Source organism: Schistocerca piceifrons, chromosome X (genome assembly GCF_021461385.2).
Source record: "Schistocerca piceifrons isolate TAMUIC-IGC-003096 chromosome X, iqSchPice1.1, whole genome shotgun sequence".
Lineage (NCBI taxonomy): Eukaryota > Metazoa > Arthropoda > Insecta > Orthoptera > Acrididae > Schistocerca > Schistocerca piceifrons.
In genome coordinates, this window is record NC_060149.1 from 153337878 (window position 1) to 153359760 (window position 21883).

The window sequence follows — 21883 nt, forward strand, 5'->3', positions numbered from 1 at the left end:
GTTGTGTGCCTTTCTTGGATGTCTCTGTTCAACAAAAGAGTGATGGCTCTCTAGGGCATTAAGTATATTGTATGGCCACTCATACTGACCTGCATTTGCAAGCATCAAGTTGTCATTACCCATCACAAACTATAAGCATGCTGAAAACACTTGTACACAGAGCTCAAACTGTCTCAGATCTAGATAGTTTGTCAAAAGAGCTCACCCACCTAAAGACAGTGTTCAGAAAAAATAGATATTATATCCAGCAGATTAACAGGCCATTGTCAGTTAAAACCAAAAATGGAGAAGTGGATAAAGATGAGAAAACCCTTGCAAAATCTTTAGCTTCTCTTCATTTTGTGGGTAACACTTCATTTAAAATATCTAGACTCCTCTGTAAATTTCAGGTGAAAGTGATTTTCCATCCACCATCTAAGATTGCAGTGCAGACCCTTTGGGACCAGTGAAGGTCGGCTTGTTATTGCAGAAGGCTGGAATCTTCAAAACGCCTTGTCAATGTTACATGGCTTACACAGTACAGACCACACCCACTGTGAAAGAAAGCTCCATGAACATCAGTGTCGCATTTGCTTTTTGCAACCAAGAAAGTCCACTATTACCTAACATTGAATTTCCTCTGGACATTCAATGCAGTACGACAGAAATATGATTCTGACCACAGCAATGTGTTTTTGGGCCTCCACTATTAAAGAATGCACAGAAATACACCTGGCAGAAAAGCTGATCAACTGTGATAATGGTTACCAGTTGGACAGTGCATGGAACCCCATTATCTCCACAATTTGTTATAATCAAAGGCAACAGAGTACATTGTGCTGCCACCTACTGCCAGGTACTCCATATCAGTGACCTCAGTACTCATTAGACATTGTGAGAGTGCAGAATGGGGTGCTCCGCAGAACTCAAGGACTTCGAACGTGGTCAGGTGCTTGGGTGTTACTTGTGGCATACGTCTGTACACGAGATTTCCACACTCCTAAACATCCCTAGTTCCACTGTTTCCGATGTGATAGTGAAGTGGAAATGTGAAGGGACATGTACAGCACAAAAGCGTACAGGCTGACCTCGTTTGTTGACTGACAGAGACTGCCAACAGTTGAAGAGGGCCATAATGTGTAATAGGCAGACATCTATCTAGACTATCACACAGAGATTACAAACTGCATCATCATTCACTGCAAGTACTATGACAGTTAGGTGGGAGGTGAGAAAACTTGGATTTCATGGTCGAGTGGCTGCTCATAAGCCACACATTACGCCAGTAAATGCCACACGTCGCCTCACTTGGTGTAAGGAGTATAAACATTGGGCAGTTAAACAGTGGAAAAATATTGTGTGGAGTGACGAATCACGGTACACACTATGGCAATCCGATGGCAGGGTGTGGGTATGGCAAATGCCCGGTGATGTCATCTGCCAGCATGTGTAGTGCCAGCAGCAAAATACGGAGGCGGTGGTGTTATGGTATAGTCATGTTTTTCATGGAGGGGACTTGCACAAATTTTTGTTTTGCATGGCACTATCACAGCACAGGCCTACATTGATGTTTTAAGCACCTTTTTGCTTCCCACTGTTGAAGAGCAATTCAGGGATGGCGATTGCATCTTTCAACATGATCGAGCACCTGTTCATAATGCACAGCCTGTGGTGGAGTGGTTACATGACAATAACATCCCTGTAATGGACTGGAGTCCTGACCTGAATCCTATAAAACACCTTTGGGATGTTTTGGAACGCCGACTTCATGCCAGGCCTCACCAACCGACATTGATACCTCTCTTCACTGCAGCATTCCATGAAGAACTAGCTGCCAGTCCCCAAGAAACCTTCCAGCTCCTGACTGAACGTATGCCTGCAAGAGTGGAAGCTGTCATCAAGGCTAATATTGAATTCCAGCATTACTGATGGAGGGCGCCACGAACTTGTAAGTAATTTTCAGTCAGGTGTCCAGAGACTTTTGATCACATTGTGTATGACACCCCCTACATTAATGTGTGTATTTGGATGAAGCCCATTCAGTGGTTTAGGAGGAGCAGCGCGGCCCTGGCTGGCACTGACTACTACTGCCATGCAGCAGCGCTGCTCTGTCGCTGTTGGAGTACTAGTTATTCTCTGTGTTGTACTGTCTCTATTTCCACTTTAAAAAACGTACTTTTTGTTACGGGAAACAAACAGGCACTTTCCACTGACACTGAGCATTCAATGAAAGATGTGATGAGCAGTATTTGTTTGGATTTAGCCCAAATTAAATTACAAATATCTGCCAAGACACTAGAGAAATCGCACCTGGCAATTTGTAGGAGGGACAGCCCATATATAGACCAGCTTTTTCCCCAAGGCTTCACCTGCATAAGCATCCGACACATATATTTCATACATCTCCCCCTGCCCCCCCCCCCCCTCCCCCATCTTCTGTCCATATCTGCCCCCAAATTTCTGTCCATCTCCGCCCACCCTTCTCTCTGTGCATCTCGTCTCTCCCTCTCTGTCCATTGCTGCTTCTCTCCCCCCCCCCCCTCCCCCCTCCCTTTCCCGTACATTTCCTCCTCACTCTTCTCCAGAGGGATGTTGTTCTTACGCTAACAGTACTTCTTTCCTAACAATAAGTAGCATGTATTGTTGAAATCAGTTCAGTGGTTTCAGAGCTGTGGTGCACACCCCCTCCCCGCCTCACACACACACACACACACACACACACACACACACACACACAAAATATATATGTATATATATACTGCACATAAACATTCTTTGAACAACTGCAGTACAGTTGTGTGACTGATGAAAAGTCCATATATTAATTTAAGTTCACCTGACTTTGCAGTCAGACACAGTTTCAGTCTCGATAGACGTAGTATTACATCAACTGGAATGACCACAACCCATCCTATGATGTCAAATCTGTGTGGATGTTCCATGTCTTGTTAAATATTTTGGAGCTTTCTACTGTGTGTTTCAACTCTTTTTTTTTCTGAGTATAATTCTAGTGTGATATCTTTCCAGGAGGGATATAAATTCAAAGACTTCGTTACAAATATTTGGTGAGGTATTGTTAAAATGCCATTACTCAAAGTTTCTTTACTTTGTATGCGATCAATGCTCACCCCATAGTGACTGGCGTGTGTTCAACAGGTGACCTCCAACTGTCACCTAGCTTAAAAAATTGCACTCATGTATTTTGCTACATGAGTAGCTGCTTCCTCTGTATAGTGTACCCCTGAAATATCAAAGGGAATACTAAGATTCTCCACCACAGAACAAAGGTCCACAAATCTGCAGCTAGGACCATCACTGAACTGACGGAGCTTGTAGTTAAGATCCTCCACTCAGCTTCAAACCAAAGGACACAAATCAGTTCTGGGTATGATACTGCAAATTGTAATGTCTGCTAGTAGCCTACGAGCAAGGCCAGCAGTCACCACTATTTCCACCAGCCACCTGTAGGATCTGAGGTTGGCCGTGGAGCCCGAGCAACAGACATCATTGGTGCTGACATGAGCCACAACCTGAAGATGGCTGCACCCTGCACTATCAGTAGCACCAGGCAGGGCCTCATCTACCTCAGACGAGGCTCCCACAGCAGATGTACTAAATGCCATTAGACTTCTTTCCAGACCTGGACACTGTTTTCCTGAGGGATTTTATAATGCATACTGGACATACTGACATCAAGCTCTGTAGCAGGAATGCATATGGGAAAGCAAAACTTAAGAATCGACAATTTACCTGATCCTAAGGTACCCCTAACTCCATATAAACTACCCCCCCCCCCCCCTTTTATATGGTAGGAGGTCCTGAGCATGCTAATTTTTGTTATTCTTCAGCAGCCAACCTTGAATTTCAGCAGTTGGGACAGAGAGACAAACTAAAAATTTGCATATTAAAATGGGTCTAATTATTCAGCGAAATGTAAATAAGAGTGATTTGCTTCTTTGTATAAGACACCCATTCATGCTTTTTAACACCTCTGTGCAAAGTCCATTCAGCATTAGCAAGGCAGGCAACTGTAAAACATGAGCCCCATGGCTTGGACAGAATTTCCATGTTCCACATATTACCTTTTTGTATCATTTGTTGTTTTCAGTAACACACATAATGATTTAATTTCAGGAATAACGAATCTGAGTGTAAAGCAGGGAGTATTTCATTTCTCTCATCTGCTCGTGTTTTATTGTGTTTCAGGCTCGTGAAGCTTATCTGGATCTTTTGACTGAAGCATTATCCAAAAATCATTCGACAAGCAAAATTGTAGATCCTCCTGAGGTTGAACTTACAAGATCGGATATTGAAACTTGTGCAATAGATATGGAATATGATATTTTTTCCAATTGCACTGTTGCTAGTCTTTATCGCCATTCAGTATCAAAAATGGTAGGTCAAAAATTATTTTTGCTAAAATTTTATGAGAGATTCTAAAAACAGAATTAAGTAACTTTTTAATAAGTATTATATGTTTGATTATTCTTTTATACATGGATACCATATTTGAAATTTTTTTTTAACTAAGAATAGTTGTTTATACTCATGCTGGTAATAAGCTCACAACTGCAGTTTCATTCCATCCACTCCCACACTCTCTGAGCATCTCCAGCTGCTGACAATATGGGGAGAAGTATATTTGCAGTTACCAAGAGAGTTACCTTAACACAGGGAGTTTTAGCTGCTGAATTTTGGCAACTGAACTAGGGCATATTATAGTGTGAATAATAAATGATCATTGACAAAAGTTCTTTGACTGCAATAAAAAGGTGACTTCAAAAAGTAAGTTACACATTACTTGGCATACTAAGTAACTCTTATTTAATGCTGCACTACACTTCAAAGTCACACAGATACAACTCTGTTTTTCAGCATAGTCCAGGCATTTGGGGAATTGATCTGCAGCAATCACCAGTTTTCCAATGATGATGACATTCACAGAGTGCTCAGTGAATGGCTCTGTGATGCAGGAGTGGATATATATCATCAAGGAACTGAACATTTGGTAGAAATCTGCTCCTAGATCACAGAGCCATTCGAGAAGTACTTTGCGAATGTCCTCATCACTGGAAAATCCGTGATTGCTGCAAATCAGTTCCCCGATTGCCTGGACACTTTTGTCTGTGGTCAGTGTTGATGGCCTTCTTTCCTTATCAACACCACCGAAGTCTGTGTGGCCTTTGACAAATTATTGGAATCATTTCACTAAGGCTAGATGCAACATTGCATTTGGTCCATGTACCACCAAAATCTGTGTGCTATTTTGACATATTTCTCAGAATAATCATATCGTCCTGCATACTTCAGATTTGAAGGATGTTTCTAATTGCTGCACTATTTTATTCGCACACTGTGATGCACTAGTTAACCTTACTGTTACAGCACTGTCTCTGTAGGGAACGCAGAACATGTACACTCTTCTAATAATGCACCACTCTTGTTGCGCAGTGGTCTTAGGGTGGAAAAGCATGTGTAATTTATTTTTGAAGTCCTCTCGTAGTTGGTTGCAACTCCTCTTCGACTACACTTTTGGGCTAATCAGTACTCGAAGTTTCCACCACAATGGTCAATGCTTGAAAGTTGTCCCATTCACAGAAGCAAGTTTCAGTTTCTTAAGGAAGTCCTTCTGCTACCATGATTCATCATCGGCTGAGAATGTTTGCTGCCATTTCAAGGATTATCTTTCACCTTTAGCCTTATAATGAATTATACATTTAAGTAACTCATCCTGTGATTATATTTTTCATCCAGTCTTTTGGCATTATGTTACGCTATAAATGAGAATTTATGCAAATTAGTCCTGTACATTGTAAAGTAACGGGCGAGTTGTGGCACCCTGATGATATTCTAAATTCCAAGTTGGCTTGGCCACATGGGCTGCTCAGCCAGCTGGGGCCCAGCAGCAAACATGTGGTGCCGAACATTAGACGGATGAGTGGGGTAGCCCCAGTGCGTGGTCCAGCCGCGTGGCTGGGAATTCCATTGTGATGCTGTGTCAGTGAAGGAGACACGCTGGGAGTGCCAAAGATGGTGGACTTTGTGAAACCTTAATGGCAGACATTTCACAGTTCATATAGAAATTAATAGTAGCCAGATGAATCATGATACCTCAAAAAGAAACATGTACATTACCACTATTTGCACAACGATTCTGATGGTGTAATCAGATTTTCAATATATTTATTACTTTAAAGTTTAATATCTGACGATAAGTTATACAAGTACCACCCAGCAACGAATTTCCAAAATCTAAATAGTTCATCTGATTTCGTTGATCTATGTGTCTTTAGAAAGCTATTACTGTAAACCTAAATTGGTATAAATTACAGGCATGTAACTTAAATAGTACATGAGTTATTAGAGATCAAACTGGCCCCTTACTATCGATCGCGTCAAGCCATAAGTTCTCCACAGTTAAATGAAGAAACGATAGCAGCATGCTTGTAAAGATATTTATTCATCTATGTCTTTGTTTATATCCAATATATATTATTCATGAAGAAATTGGCTAAATATTTACTGTGTTTTAGAAAGCACAGAGACATTAGGCTACTGGCCTACCTTTTGTTGCTATTCCTTTGATATACGTTTATTTAATTTGTTTATGTATTTAATAATGTGTGTTAGAGCATGTTTATGGTCCAGCCATAGGAATATTTATTTAATTGCAAGTTTTTTAAGGGGGGTAGGACGTCAAACGGGCCGACTTGGAGCAGGAGAGGCACCACAGGACATTTTATTTTCTACTGTCTATACTCTTACAAATAAATTCATAAAACTTTGTCAGCATGACCGGGAAGGATTCAGGATTCACACTCATAGCAGTGGAAGTGCAAAAACATAAAATAATTTTTTTTTAGGTATGAAATTTCATCATTTTTTCACTTACTGTTGGCTGCATTTGTTGCCATAGGTACATCTTTCTTCACAAGTAAGAGAGATTCTTTGATGAATTTTGCACAGCATACAAACCATACTTACAGGTGTATGAAACTCTAGAATTTTCCAAATCTATTAAAAACTGTGGTAAAAATTGAGATAATTAATTACAAAATTTGATTTTTTTTCTAAACATAAAGTTTAAAACGTAACAGCTCATTCATTTTTTCATAAATTAAATAGATTCTAGAGTTTCAGACACTGTGAGTATGGTTTGTATGCTGTGCAAAATTCTTCGAACAGTCTCTCTTACTTACGAAGAAAAGTGTACCTATAGCAAATGCAGCCAATAGTAAGTGAAAAAATGATGAAATTTCTCATGTAAAAAAAATTATTTTGTTATGTTTTTGAATTTCCGCTGGTACGAGTGTGAATCCTGAATTCTTCTTGGTCATGCTGACAAAGTTTTATGAATCTACTTGTAAAAGTATAGACAGTGGAAATTAAAATGTCCTGGTGTGCCTCTCCTGCTCCAAGTCGGTCCGTTTGACGTCCTATCCCCCTTAAATGTATGGAGGTTGGGGAGGAGCATTGTTTCTGGAGAGGACACAGGGGAGTTCTGGAGAGTACGGCACAGGACACGGGAAGTGCTGGACACTATGGCACGACGGACGCAGAGTCAGCGGAGAGACTTGGAGTGTGGAGTGGTTTGCACATGGTCGCGTGAGATAGAAATACTTCGGAGTGCGGACTTGTGAACTTGTTAGATTTCCAAGGTTTCTACAGTGAAGACATAGTATGTGTTTAGAAGTGAATATCTCACGAGCTATGTTGTCGTTCATAACTAATTACGTGCAGTAGTAATCTATTGTTTCCCTGTTATTCAACTTACATTTTATTTAATTGCTGGACGTTCGACACCCCATAAGTGTTTTACAGAAATATACCACATTCTTAAAAGTACTTCCACTATCGTACTCATCATTTAAAGTCGTTATGATAGTACCTACAGATTTTATTTATTGCAATCTTTTACTTATAAATTTCTACATCACATTCGCAATTGCCGAGTGATAGGAACCTACGACCATTCGATTCATGTGTATATTCATATTGTATACTGTAGACTCAGCAGTATTTGTCTTGTAATGTGGCAACTACGTATCCCAGCCCCTAGACAATGAAACCAGCCAAAACTTTAATATTGCAATGTTGAGTCTGAGGGTACGTAGATGAGGAACATCTCATTTCATCAGTTTATTAGAAAGCCTCCAATTGAGGGCTTGTCTGGTATTTAGGTCCTGCAAAGTGGTAATTCCTTTGCTCTCTGTTATTCAGCCATACTATGCAAAGTGTAAAAACCTTTGCAAAACCAGTAGAGATTTCTGTAGAGTGTACCTCTCACAAAACACACTGAGAGATCAGTTTTATTCCGCAAGTAGGTTTCTGGAGATAGTGAAATTACACAGTAATAGATAGTGAAATTACGCAGTAATTTTGACAATTAACACATGCTGCCATCAGAGGTCCTAATCTATCATGTTAAAGGCAATGTGTGTGGGCGCTTAGAGTCTAAATAAGTTGAGTGCAGGGAACAGTAGCGGTTAGCGTGTTTAATGGACAGCTGTATTGGATACGGTTGGAACATGCGGTAACCAACAGCAGCTACATCAGGCGACTTCTCGAGTCACAGACGCAGACCAACGGCAGTATGACGGCAGCTTCTTCGAGTACTCCAGGGCGGTCTTCAATGTCGACTTCCACTACAACCGACAGCATCACCATGGCAGAGGGAACCATCTCAGATCAGATAAGTGCCTGCGCAAATAGAGAGATAGTGTTTGTTTCTGAAGTTCAAGCTCCACTTATAGACTTTGCGGATATAAAACAGTCACCTAGTATGTGTAATTCTGGAAACGGAAGTGAGCTGGTTAGTCCAAAATCCAGGCGTGAAAGTGTAACTACTAGGAATTCAGGCAAGGGGAATGAATGTGGGGAGATATGATGTCCCAGCTAATGCAAATGATCCAGGGATTGGGAAATAATATGAATACAATGGCAAGTAATATCAGTACAATTCAAACAGTTACGGATACAATTTGGACTGATATGGGTACAATGCGAACTGAAATAGGTTCCGCTGTGGAAGAGGACGTTGAAAAAATTATGGGTAACCTTGAAAAAGCAATTGATGAATTAAAATGTGTCCAAGTGGATATGGGGAAAATTACACATGAAGTTGTAACAGTAAAATCTAAAATCGAATCATTGGAAATAGATCTTGGGGGGAAAAGTGGAAAAGATAGAGACGGAACTTGAGGTGCAAGGTAAGTGACCGTATAAAAGTGCAAGATGCTCATAAAAGTGATATAAATTTAGCAATTAGTGACATTTCCAATCGTGTAGATGCGGGGGAGAAAGAAGTGAGCACAGTTAAAGGTAAAATAGATTCCCTTATCAAATGCAACAGATAAAAAATGATTTAAATTCGTTAGCCTTCCAACAGGCCACGTCGGTTATAAATATCCTTTGGGCAAATACCAGATCTGTGAAATGTTACGTAGATGACAGAAGATATAACCCAGTAAATTTCTTGGCTGCGTGTAGGGACGCTTTTGTTCACGGCATGTCAGACGAAGCAAAAATAAAATACGTTAAACGGCATGTGGAGTGAGAACCACAGTCTTGGGCAAATGTTAAATGTAGTTCGTGCGAATCGTACAAAGAGTTCGAAAAGTGTTTTTTGAATAAATTTTGGAGCGAGGCAAAACAGACGCAGATCAAAAATGAATTCTTAAACAGGCCAATTTACAGGTACGGTAATGGGACGATGAGAGATTTTTGCAAGTGTGAATTTGTCGAGCTTATGCATGTGAAAATCCGTTGGGGGTTTTGACGGAAATCACCACGTTAAAAAGGCGACTACCTGAAAATTTGCAATGGGATCTTGTCCATAGTCCATGTGATTCCGTGGACAAATTTCTAGAGTTTGTGGAAAAATTAGAGAGGGTTTTCAAGTTCAAACCTCAGAGCAAACCGGGTGGTAGTTATCAAAATGGGAATCCAAATAATCATCACCAAAATAATAATTGTGAGAGAAATCAAAGGAATTCAAAGGGAGATAGTAGGTTAAATGAGCAGAATGGCCAGAGAACGAACAGGAGTGATAACTTCTGTGAACGGGATTTGAGCAAAGAACACAGATTTGACAGGAGAAATTCGCGTGAAGTGCAATCGTGTAACAACCAGTCGGGACACTGATGTTCGCCATGTCTCAGGTCTGGGGATGGCGATCTGAACAGGCAATGAAAAGGACTGGAGATAATGGTAATGGTAGAAATGTTGATAGGATTGGAGAAAGGCAACAAATATGTAATATGGGGTATGTTAAAGAGGAAGGCTATATAGGTTGCTCTTTCAATAAAAGCACGAATGGTGGAAGCGTAGGTTTGTGAGAGATTTACGTAAAAGTAATGGGAATAAATTTGCGGGGAACGATGTGAGCTATGAATGTGTAACGAATGAGTGTGTGAATGGTGGTGAATGGAAAGATTCAGTGGTTCAAAAAGAAGTTAAAAAGGAGATGAATTTTATGAAAGCAAATTGTGTGGAGAGTTCTGAAGAGGTATTAGCAAATAGTAGCAATTGCAGTAAGGAAGGTGTTGTAGTAGCAAGTATTTGTGAGTCGGCAAAAAGCATCGATGTTAGTGAAGGTGGAGTAGCTTTGGTCTCGCCAGCTGCAAGTGAGAGTGATTGTGTTTCGGCAGAAAGCGTCAATGTTACTAAGGGAGGCTTAGCATTGGTCTCGCCAGCAGTTGAAGTTAAAAATGTATCTGCGGAGGTAGATGATTTCTGTTTAAAGGAACAGAATAATGGTAATTTATGTAATGATGTATAAGCTACTGGTATTGATACTTCAGAGGAAGAAATTTACGCGTTTCTAGTCATGAATGAAGGTGAAACGAAACATATTGATGAATTTGTGGATCTAAAATGTTTGTCAGAGTGTGAATGTGAGAATGTATGTAAAATAGGATCGAGAGGGGTGGGGGGGGGGGGGAGGGTTTGATCTGTATGAAAAGTGTGTAGAAGTGGCAGTGTGTGCTGATTTTTGTCCGATCACAGCGGAAGGTAGCAAGTCTGGAAGCCCCAAAATTGTACAACAAGGTAGCAGCGATCTCTGTAATGCAGCGGCGGAGGATAAAGTTGTCTATGAGTCATGTAAAGTTAATTTGTCAACGGAGAAAAGTAAGGTTTCTGATGCGAAATTTTGTAGTGATTTAAATGTTGTATCAGCAGATAAGGTTGCTGTGATGAATATTTATGGTGGTGATGGCTTAGACATTGATGTATTATTTCAGGAAGATAAAGTGTTTAACAGTGAATTGATCTGTCATTTTGTTGAAGCTGCAAGTGTTGATATTTTGGAAGGGACAAACAGTAAAATTGTGCATCCTGTGGGCAGTGAATCTGCAAAATGTGTGGAAGAACTAACGGAAAATTCAGAGAGGGCTGAAGTAAATAGTGTGGATGAGGATAGTTTGTGTAATGAAGTTCGTACAAATTGGTATATGGAGGAGGAGTGTGATTCTAGTGAGGCTGATTGGGGATGGCATGGTAGAATGTTACGGTCGTTGCTGCCGTATATTGTAGACTCAGCAGTATTTGTCTTGTAATATGGCGACTACGTATCCCAGACCCTAGACAACGAAACCAACCAAAACTTCAATATTTCAACTTTGAGTCTGAGGGTACATAGTTGAGGGCCGTCACCACATCACCATTCATCATTTATTATTTGAAAGCCCATGAAATCTATTAAGGAGATTGATGGGGAGATCCAGAAAGAGACAGGCTGCAAAGTGATGCTGCAGCCTATAGCACCATTCTACCACTTACATCTGTTATGACCATAATTGAGGGGCCCAGTGGAAAAGGGATACGTGCCACCTGTGCAGTGATTTTGGTACAGGAAGACAGCCGATGCCATCTAGTATTGTAGGTGGGAACTTCTAGCACAGTGGCATGTGCCCATTCCTTTAAAGAGAGCATATTACATTTGCTGTTATTCAGGACTGACACATTCCCTGAGGCCCATATTGATTGTATCTCTATGTCTCAGGAGTTGATTTGTCTCATTGGTTGATTTGGTTTCTGAAAACCAATCAGAAAGTGTTTCTCAAATGTTGTTCATATGTTTCCAAGATGGCGGCAATAGGTGTTGCTATTAATGTTACCCATGAAGAAAATGCAACAGTACGTAAAAAAAAAAAAGAAAAAAAAAAGAATTATGAAAGGAAGAGGCGAAGAAACAATGGACAATAATATAAATCCCAAAAAAATGAGATTGTGCCTGAGAATGTGTTTCGTAGTGCCAGTGATCCATGCTGCAAAACTAGTTTCTGCAAATACTCAACACTGAATGAAGAACTGGATTAGTGCAACTTAATAAGTGCAAAAATGTGTGTCCAAAGAAGAGAAAGGTTCCAACAGTAAGCCAGAGGAAGGTTCCTTCCAGGTATTTTATTTGTAACACTCCAGTTACTGAGGTTGAAGTGTGTAGGACTGCATTTTAAGCTGTTCATGCCATTTCTGTTAAACGTTTGAGGACTGTCCGTAGCAATGAAGAATGTGACACTGAGAGTCATGAATCTACAACATGTGTATCTGTACAAATGCCTTGACAGGATAGAGGATGCAAGCATTCTAACAGACCTCCTGCCATTGATAACGAGAGAAAAATAAGGTTAGAAATCACATCAAAATGTTTCTAAGGTACACATCACATTACAGTAAAATGCAGAATCTGAACAAGCCTGACAAAAACTCTGTTCACTCGACTGCTGGAATGTATTGTTTGTACTGTGAGGATCTTAAAAATACAAGTGAAGTTTCAGTGAAACAACATGTGTATGAAATCATTTTCAGTATGGGGTATAATATTGGTTTTAAATTGCTGTTCAGTGATACATGTCGTATTTGTGATTCTGCTAAGGCATGTAGTAACACTGAATCCACAGACATCAAACTACACCTTGAGAAAACTGGAGCTGCATACAGTGCTCTGAAAAGTGACTCATGAGTCAAAACAGGATGGTAGTGATGTACTCGTTTTATGCATGGACTTACAAGAAGCATTGTCAACACCATATATTGTGACAGAAACAGTTTTTTATAAGAGCCAAGTTTGGACATATAATTTCTGTATTCAGTATTCTTGTGATGAGAAGGCAGTGAAGTGTGTCTGGTCCAAGAATGTTGCATCTAGAGGGGCCGATGAAGTAGCTAGCTGCGTTTTAAAGGTTTTAGACATGGTGAAGGAAGAACGTCATCAAAGGCTCGTCATTTATTCTGATTCATGTGTTGAACAAAGTGAAAACTAGATTATCCTAGGTCTGTGGTTATACGTCCTAGATAAAAAATGTTTTGATGTTGAGTACAAATTTCTCCTCCCTTGTCATGTGTTCCTGCCATGTGACAGGGATTTTGAAGTTATTGAGAAGCTGAAAAGAAAGACACAGGCTGTGTACAGTCCATCAAAATGGGTTGAACTTATAAGAAAGAGCAAGAATAAGAACCCATTCATTGTAGTTGAAATGAAGAAAGATGACTTCATGTCTTTGTCGTCTATAATGAACAGCATCGTCAAACATAACATTACTATTGACAAGGAGCCTACAGACATCAGAAACACATTGGTGTTTAGATTAATGAGTGGTGAACATTCTGTATATATCAAATATTCACACAACCGAACTGAGAAACCTGCGCGAGTTAGTTTACAGAAGTGTCGTGGACAATTTACGAAGCTTGCAGACTGCCTGTTAGCTCCTAAGTATCCAAATGGATGTCATATTAAGGCTGCAAGGTTCAAGGACTTCAAAGCTTGCTGCAATTTGTGCCTCCAATATATTCAAGTTTTTATCAGTCATTGATAAGTGATGGTAATGACGATATAATGGAACAGGAGAACATTGATGAGGAGTTTGACTATTAATGACATGCTATGTAATGTGTCTACATGTCAAGGATTTCATTTTCTGTACTTTAAATTGTAACAATGTGGCGTAATATTTAATAGTATTTACAAAACACCATCTAATTACTGTAACAACTTTTGGTATTACAGCAGGAGTTCACATTACTACACGAAATCGTATTTCCTTAATTCCCATTTCCTGACACAACATACTCGGGTGGCATGTGCCCCTTTTCCACTGGACCCCTCTATTGAGTGTGCCTTGAATGTTCAGTGGTTATTCTCACTATTAGGCATCTATACAGGTGGCTAAATTGTACTCGTAGTACTCCTTATGGATGACACAAAAGAGGAGTTGTGAATGTTGTACAGGGTGTATACGACCCGGGACATCCGGGAAAAACCCGAGAATTTTTTAGAATTCCGGGAACTTTTCATTGTTTTAGTTGCCAGTTAAATTTTTGTGATTTTGACTGGTAAGAACCAATTCTCTAACGAAGGATACTACTGTACCCCGCTTCTGCAGAATAATACTGCAGCAACAAAACATGAACGAGGAAGGAAAAAAAAAAAACTTAAGTCGCAAAGGAAATACGCCATATACAACAATAAAACACTCCTACAAGCGTCTGCCAACCAATGTGTGTCAAAGGCTTTGGAAGAATATGCAGTGCTTCCTAACAACAAATTGCCTCCGATGAGTGTGACATGACAGCTGTTTACATGAGATTCATTTGAGCAGTTGCGGGCGGGCTCTTGCGCATACGCATCTGAATCGCGTATGAGTAGTACCTTCTCCCGCTTCCGGCTACAGATGTGTAGCTGGGCGCCACTATCTAAATCTCCCTGGTTCGGAAATATCGTAGATCTGGGGCTGATGCACAGAGCAGTCTGAGTTGTAGTGGGGAGGTGGTGTAGGGAAGCAGCCTACTCACGCTGTAGTAAATTCACATCAGTTTCCATTGTGTGCCAGCCAGTCTGCTGTAACTAGCTCTGACGTCATAAATGTTGCGCAATACCTTAAAAATCAAGCAAATGAACTAAAACTTTTCTAGCATGTCAGAAATAATACTAAATTAATGTGTGTTAAATATCAGTTCGATAACTTCAGCCATTTCCGAGATTTGGACGTTTTTCTGGAAAAATCATTGGTGCAACAGAAAAGAGCTAGAGACTTCAAAATTTATATTTAGATTCATCTTCCATAATGATTTAATAAAAACAGTACTTTGGATTTCACAAATTAAGACTTTAGTGGAAATTTATGATTTTCTGGTTTCGTCTCAAAACTGAAGGAAGCAAGATAGATTAAGTAGGCTAGTAAATAAGGCTAGGATGTTTAGATTTAAATAGGTTGGAGGTTCGCTATGATTATGAAAATGTGTAAAGTTTCTTTTTAATACCTATAAAATTATAGCGATAGCGGATCTCAAAAGGGACAGTTCAGAGCTCATCTGCTGCGTGCAGTGTAATTTAATTAATTCTCTCGCTCAAAGTATTTAACTTAGCCACGTCAAAATTTTATTATCAATACTTACCTGCGTGCTGAATGCACGTTTAAATTAAGAGCTTCTTCGGCCATCAGCCAAAGAAGCTATAAATTATTATGTATCTTGAAGTGGTGCGTTACTAGCCCAGCGGCTAGTCGGGAGAGCGGATTTAATCAGGTGTTCCCTCAGCCGTCCGCACCGCGGCTTTATATATAAGAACACTGCGCGAGGAAGGAAGGCCCCAGTTCTCTCCAGACGCTGAATGACACGCCATCTGTGTCGGTAGTCGCGTCGCATCAGTGTATCTGCTACAAACAGCCTCGGGTGCCGTATTAAGTTACTAGAGATACGCGGAACCATGAAAACATTTCATGTGAAGTGTTAATTCTGGGATGATTTTCATTATCTAGCTTCAGTTTGCGTATTGTCGTAATTTTCATGTGCCGTCGCGGGACAGACATTCTACCAAATATTTAGCGTGGCGTTTGATGAAATATTTTCATCAAATTTTGGCGAGCATTCTTTTTAACATTTGATTCGGACATTTATAGTTGCATCAGCGTATTAGACTCTGAACTGTTCTGTTAGTTAGGTTGTAGGGATACTTGTGGTTTTTATCAGTGAATTTCAGAATATACTCAACTATTTTGGAAAACCGTTTTTGATTAGAAATCCCGGACAATCTCCTAATTCCTCAGAGCTATAAGCTGCAGCTATAAGAACATTCTCAGGTAAAGTGGGCACTAGGATATCTATTTACTGGCTCCAAGTTTTATTAAATCACTTTCTGGGGGTCACGGAGTAAATAGAGAGCCAGTGTTGAGAACGGCAAAAGACAGCATTAACAACATTCTAAAAGCTAGAAACTGATTTCTACATGCAAGCGTTTATGCAGCAAATTATTATTTTTACAAACTCATTCCGCCGCCCCACATATGGTGCATCGGCCGGGAAACTCAACTAAGTGAAAGTGATTTTTAACTTTTCGGATTCGCGAGTGAAATGCGACACGCAACTGAGTATAGAACAGTGAATGTGTTGAAACTTCCTGGCAGATTAAAACTGTGTGCCCGACCGAGACTCGAACTCGGGACCTTTGCCTTTCGCGGGCAAGTACTCTACCAACTGAGCTACCGAAGCACGACTCACGCCCGGTACTCACAGCTTTACTTCTGCCAGTACCTCGTCTCCTACCTTCCAAACTTTACAGAAGCTCTCCTGCGGCCATGTCTCCGCAATATCCTTTCTTTCAGGAGTGCTAGTTCTGCAAGGTTCGCAGGAGAGCTTCTGTAAAGTTTGGAAGGTAGGAGACGAGGTACTGGCAGAAGTAAAGCTGTGAGTACCGGGCGTGAGTCGTGCTTCGGTAGCTCAGTTGGTAGAGTACTTGCCCGCGAAAGGCAAAGGTCCCGAGTTCGAGTCTCGGTCGGGCACACAGTTTTAATCTGCCAGGAAGTTTCATATCAGCGCACACTCCGCTGCAGAGTGAAAATCTCATTCTGGAGTGAATGTGTTACGTGAGCATATGGACGACGCAATTGGATTAACAACGCATCTGGATTGACGGAGCTGGCACTGAGTCTAGCGGTGCTGCCGGCATCGCGAGAAGCAAGTCTCGCCGCACCGCAGTCGTCCCCTGGAGCAGCCGGCGCAGAGCCTGCAATTGCGGGCCACGCAAACACACAACAGCCGTCGGAGAGCCGTCTGCAGTTCAACGTGCCACGTCGCATCAGGAATCCTGGTACGCCGCGCCGGCAACGCCATACGTCGTGCAGAAGGAACTAAGTTAAGTGAAAAGCTGTTAAAAATTTTACTAACCTGTACTAAAAGACTGTCGGCGATGGAACCGCCAAAAGAAACTGAGGTTAAACTTAAATCAGAACCTATGTCTGTTGAGGGAACTGTAAATACAGACATCGGTTCAAGTGTAAATATGTTTGAAAGTAGTAATGTTAAGGTGAAATATGAAGTATTGTCTCCTGACAGTAGTGTGGGAAGGGGCAATGATTCAATAATAGAGACTCCTGTAGTAAAGCGGAAAGTAGAAATGGTAAATTTATTGGATGATAGTTTCTCTGATGAATTAAAAATAAAACAGTCAACAGAGATGGTAGAGTTTAAGAAGGAGCAGTTAGATATGACTGATCAATCAGAAGTTTCATTTAGTTTTGATGATTCTGGTATTGGAGCTAGTTTTTCGTCACCTGAGTGTGATAAAAAGCCAGCTAGTGAGCAACCCAAAGATGCTGGGGCTGTTGATCTAAATGTTATATTACAAGCAATAGCTGCCAGTAATGCTAGAATGACAGCTGATTTAAAATCTGATATAATTGAAGTAAATAACAGGTTTGTGGCCAGCCAAACAAATTTTAATATGCTGTTTGAGGCAATGAACAATAAATTAGAATCCAATAATGCTGAAATGTCAGCCAGTAATGCTAGAATGAATGCTGAATTAAAGGCTGAAATAAGTGAACAGGTCAAAATCAGTAATGCTGAAATGTCAGCCAGTAATGCTAGAATGAACGCTGAATTAAAGTCTGAAATTTTGGCCAGCCAAACAAATTTTAATAAACGATTGGAGGTAATGGACGATACCTTCAAGGCTGGTTGCAATAAGTTGAAAGAGGATCTAGACAGTTTGAATTACAAAATTGATTGCAATCATGAGGATATTAAGAAAAAGGTTGCTCAACAGTTTTCTGAAATGTATAAAACAGTTAAATCCGAAGTTGCTGAGGTTCGCAAAGACTTCCAAATGGAAGATGCGAAGCTGGAGCACAAGTTAACAGAAAAGATCGAAGCGGAATCTGAACTGTGCTCAGATAGATTTAAAGATGTTAATATAAAAGTAAACATATGTCAAGCAGAAGTAAAAGCAATCAAAACTGACACTACTCATATTGTGCAAAGAGTAGATAATGTTGAAATGAAAGTAGAAAATATAAGTACTAACATTGCTAACATTGAGAGTAAAGTAGCTTCAGTAACTTCTGGTAATGGTAGTATACAACAAGTTGTAGCTGCAAACGCCGCTTTTATCGGGTGTCGGCAGTTCTTGCGGTTCGATCCAGATAAAAATATTCACCCGCTAGATTTCTGGAACGATTTTGAAGATGTGATTCCACCAACTTGGTCTGAGCGAGAGAAAATCTCATTTATTAGAAGCCATTTAGCAGGTGACGCCATGCGTTGGTCAGCTGATGTTATGTTGAAATGTAAAACATTAGCGGAATTTAAAACAGCTTTTATTAATGAATATTGGTCTAGCAATAAGCAAAATGAAGTGTTGAGAGAATTTTGGAGTGGAAAACGCTTCAATGCAGGCAAGGAATCTATTAAAGAGTTTGCTAGGTCATGGATTTCACGTTTGTCACATTTGGCGGAAAAGCTAAAACCAGAAATGATTATACTAGGTCTGGAAGCCAAACTGCCATGGTACTGGCAAACTAGAATTATATCTGCCCCTAGAGACAATCTGGATCGCTTCATTGAATATTTGGAACGTGTAGAACGTGTTGCTGCCAATGAGGAGCAAGCACGTAATAACCGTAACGCCAATAATAATAATAGTAATTTTAGGAACGAGCAAAATGGCAATGTAAACATCAGAACAGTAGGTGTTCACCATCCTAAGAGAGGTAGGAATTGGGGAAATAATTATCAGAACCAACAATGGCGTCCAAGGGATAATAATTTTGTTCCAAACAGAAATATGCATGTAAACAACAGTACGGGAAGTAATGCTATGCCAGTCAACTATAATGAAACTAAAGGAAACGATAGTAGGCCGAGGCAGGAAAACTAGTTCCCGTCTATGAGGAGACTGGCGCTCACCAGGCGGTTACTTTTCCTAAGCCAGTAGTTACGGGAATTGGTAAGACAGATCAGAATACTCAAACTGAACATGTGGATGAAGAGTCGGTAGCACCTAAGGATACAACAGAAATATTAGATCACTCACAGTATTTGATAGATACCGTGTTAGAGACGCTTTCTAAGTGGGAAGAGAAAGAGAAGGCGCAGCAGTGTAACAGTAGGGATGAGCTACAAAATACTGAATTGACAGGTGAAGAAGCAGAAGAAATTCATGCTTATATTTACGATGAGGATGATGTGCTCTTATCTAAAGTGCCTGTGCAGGATATTGATAATGTACTAATAGAGTTAGGACAGGAGATAAGTGAGAATGTAGAGGGTAGGCTGTTTGGGGTCGATGAACCCAGTAGCTGTGACCAGTTGTCACTTGAGAAGGAAACCGACGATAATGGTGAAAGTGGTTTAGCTGTAACTAATGTTATGCCCGGTCTGGAGGCGCAGAATCGCTCAGACTACAGTAATTTGGGTCATGTTCAGCAAACTAAATGTAATGAAGTCGTGCAGTGTTTCGATTTAAAATTAATAGACCGACTGGAAAAGGCAGCTGAAAATGTAATTCAGGAAACCCCTACACACTGTGACCTAAATGTAATGAAGACAGATGTCGATCACTTTAGTTGGAGACAAATCCAAAAGGAACTATTAGATGAATGCGAGGAACCACCTGTACAACCTAGAATAAGCCACCCTATAATAATAGTGAATATGTTGGGTATCAATGTACGTTGTCTCTTAGACAGTGGAAGTGAGGTGAGTGCAATATCTCAGTCCTTCTTTGATGCATTACCTGGTAAAGACAAGCTTACAGTAATGAGGGTATCAGGACTAAGAATAATTGGTGCTACGGGCAAGGTTTCAAAAACGGTAAAGCAAGAAGCTTTACTACCCTTTAACATTAATGGTAATTTAATTGATCATCCATGTTTAATTGTAAACAATCTCAGTATTGAGGTTTTAATTGGCATAGATTTCTTGTCAAAATATCAGAGTGTTGTTGATTTTGAAAGAAGCCAGTTAAAAATGGTCTGGCCAATAACCGGAGTAATTATAGTACCTTTTAGTGATAAACATGTAGTAACTAATCATGAAACTTGGGAGCTGCCTATACGAGTTCTGAAAAATAGGAGGTATTGGGACAAAGGTGTTAATCTTAATAACAATAAGCTGAATACAGAAGAAGAAGAAGAAGCAATTATTTTAGACAAAATAGAAACTAAATTGCAGGAAATCGATAAGATTTCAGCTAATCAGAAGGAAGAACTGAGACAGGTTCTAAAAAGGCATCATAAAGTATTTTCAGATCGACCTGCCAGATTCATAGGTAGCCAATGAATACTGTAGGGAGGAGGTTGTTCTTTAACCTCTACACAGTGTGGCAGCTGTGCAGTCCCAGCTGTGTGAGATCTTCTTTCCTTTTCAGGTCTCACTCACTCTTCATCTTTTCTATCCACCTAAAATTTCTAACCCTTCTTTACAGCATTAAACTAATGAATGCTCTAGGGAGGAGGTTGTTCTTTAACCTCTACACAGTGTGGCAGCTGTGCAGTCCCAGCTGTGTGAGATCTTCTTTCCCTTTCAGGTCTCACTCATTCTTCCTCTTTCCTGTCTTCAAAAATTTCGACATTTTCTTTCCAAATACTAAATTTTCCAGTATAATTATCAATACAGCATTAAGCTAATGAATGCTGTAGGGAGGAGGTTGTTCTGTAACCTCTACACAGTGTGGCAGCTGTGCAGTCCCAGCTGTGTGAGATCTTCTTTCCCTTTCAGGTCTCACTCATTCTTCATCTTTCCTATCCACAAAAATTTCGACCTCTTCTTTCCAGACATGAAAATTTTCTGTCATGGCTATCAAGCCACGAATTATGTAACCATTCTATCTACCGATTAGTGAAGAAAAATACCTAATGTGACAAACCTAATAGTGACAAACAATAGAGAAGTATGAAGTAATTAAGATATAATATATTGGAGTAACAAGTATGTGTAGAAACCTGGTAATATAGTAAGTACAAAGTGTTGTTTTATTGGAAATGGTCCATCAACAGTAATTTAAAAAGATATATGAATTCATGTACAAGCAGGATCTGAAATGGTAGTGAAACCTAGTGTATGCTGTAGAGCTAACTAATTAATAATAAAAGAGATTGCTTAGTGTTATGAAAAATATGCAGATAAGTTGTAAGGATAAACTCACCTGGTATAGCAAGGAAAGGCAGTGTAATGGAATTGAGCAGTGTTTGTGGTTGAGACGTGAAGGACACGTCCCTGAAGTATTTATAAGGTTGGAGCTGGCCATTATTTTAGTGTAGTGTGTGACAGGATACACCTACACGTATTGAGGTTATGAGTTGGAGGAGTGAATGCGACCATAGGTACCCTTATGTTAGATGAGACAGAGCAGCTCATGGTGTCCTATAGGTTTAAGGAATTTAGCATTACGCTCGTCCATAATTACTTGATGCACTTTAGTGGTAGGTCCGAGAGAGACTACCTGAGGTTTCAGCGTCCGATTGAGTGGAAATGGATTGCCACGTGAGCAAACTGATCAGCTGCAATACACTAAAGATATGAAATAAATGTGCTATCCTATGCTTTAAATATTAATAGAGTGAGTGTTAAATAAGTACATACACTAGCAAAATAAATAAATAACATACTGACAGACGTAAAACAC

The 21883-nt window shown here is 40.1% G+C and overlaps 1 protein-coding gene across 1 annotated transcript in view; it reads left to right on the forward strand.

The window, feature by feature from the left end:
• The window catches only part of LOC124721225 (ATP-dependent DNA helicase Q5-like), a 309692-nt gene that overhangs the window by 250268 nt on the left and 37541 nt on the right, over positions 1–21883 (forward strand). The window contains exon 11 of the mRNA XM_047246081.1: positions 4186–4374. Coding sequence (XP_047102037.1) covers positions 4186–4374 — 189 coding nt within the window. The remainder of the gene's footprint in view (positions 1–4185; positions 4375–21883) is intronic.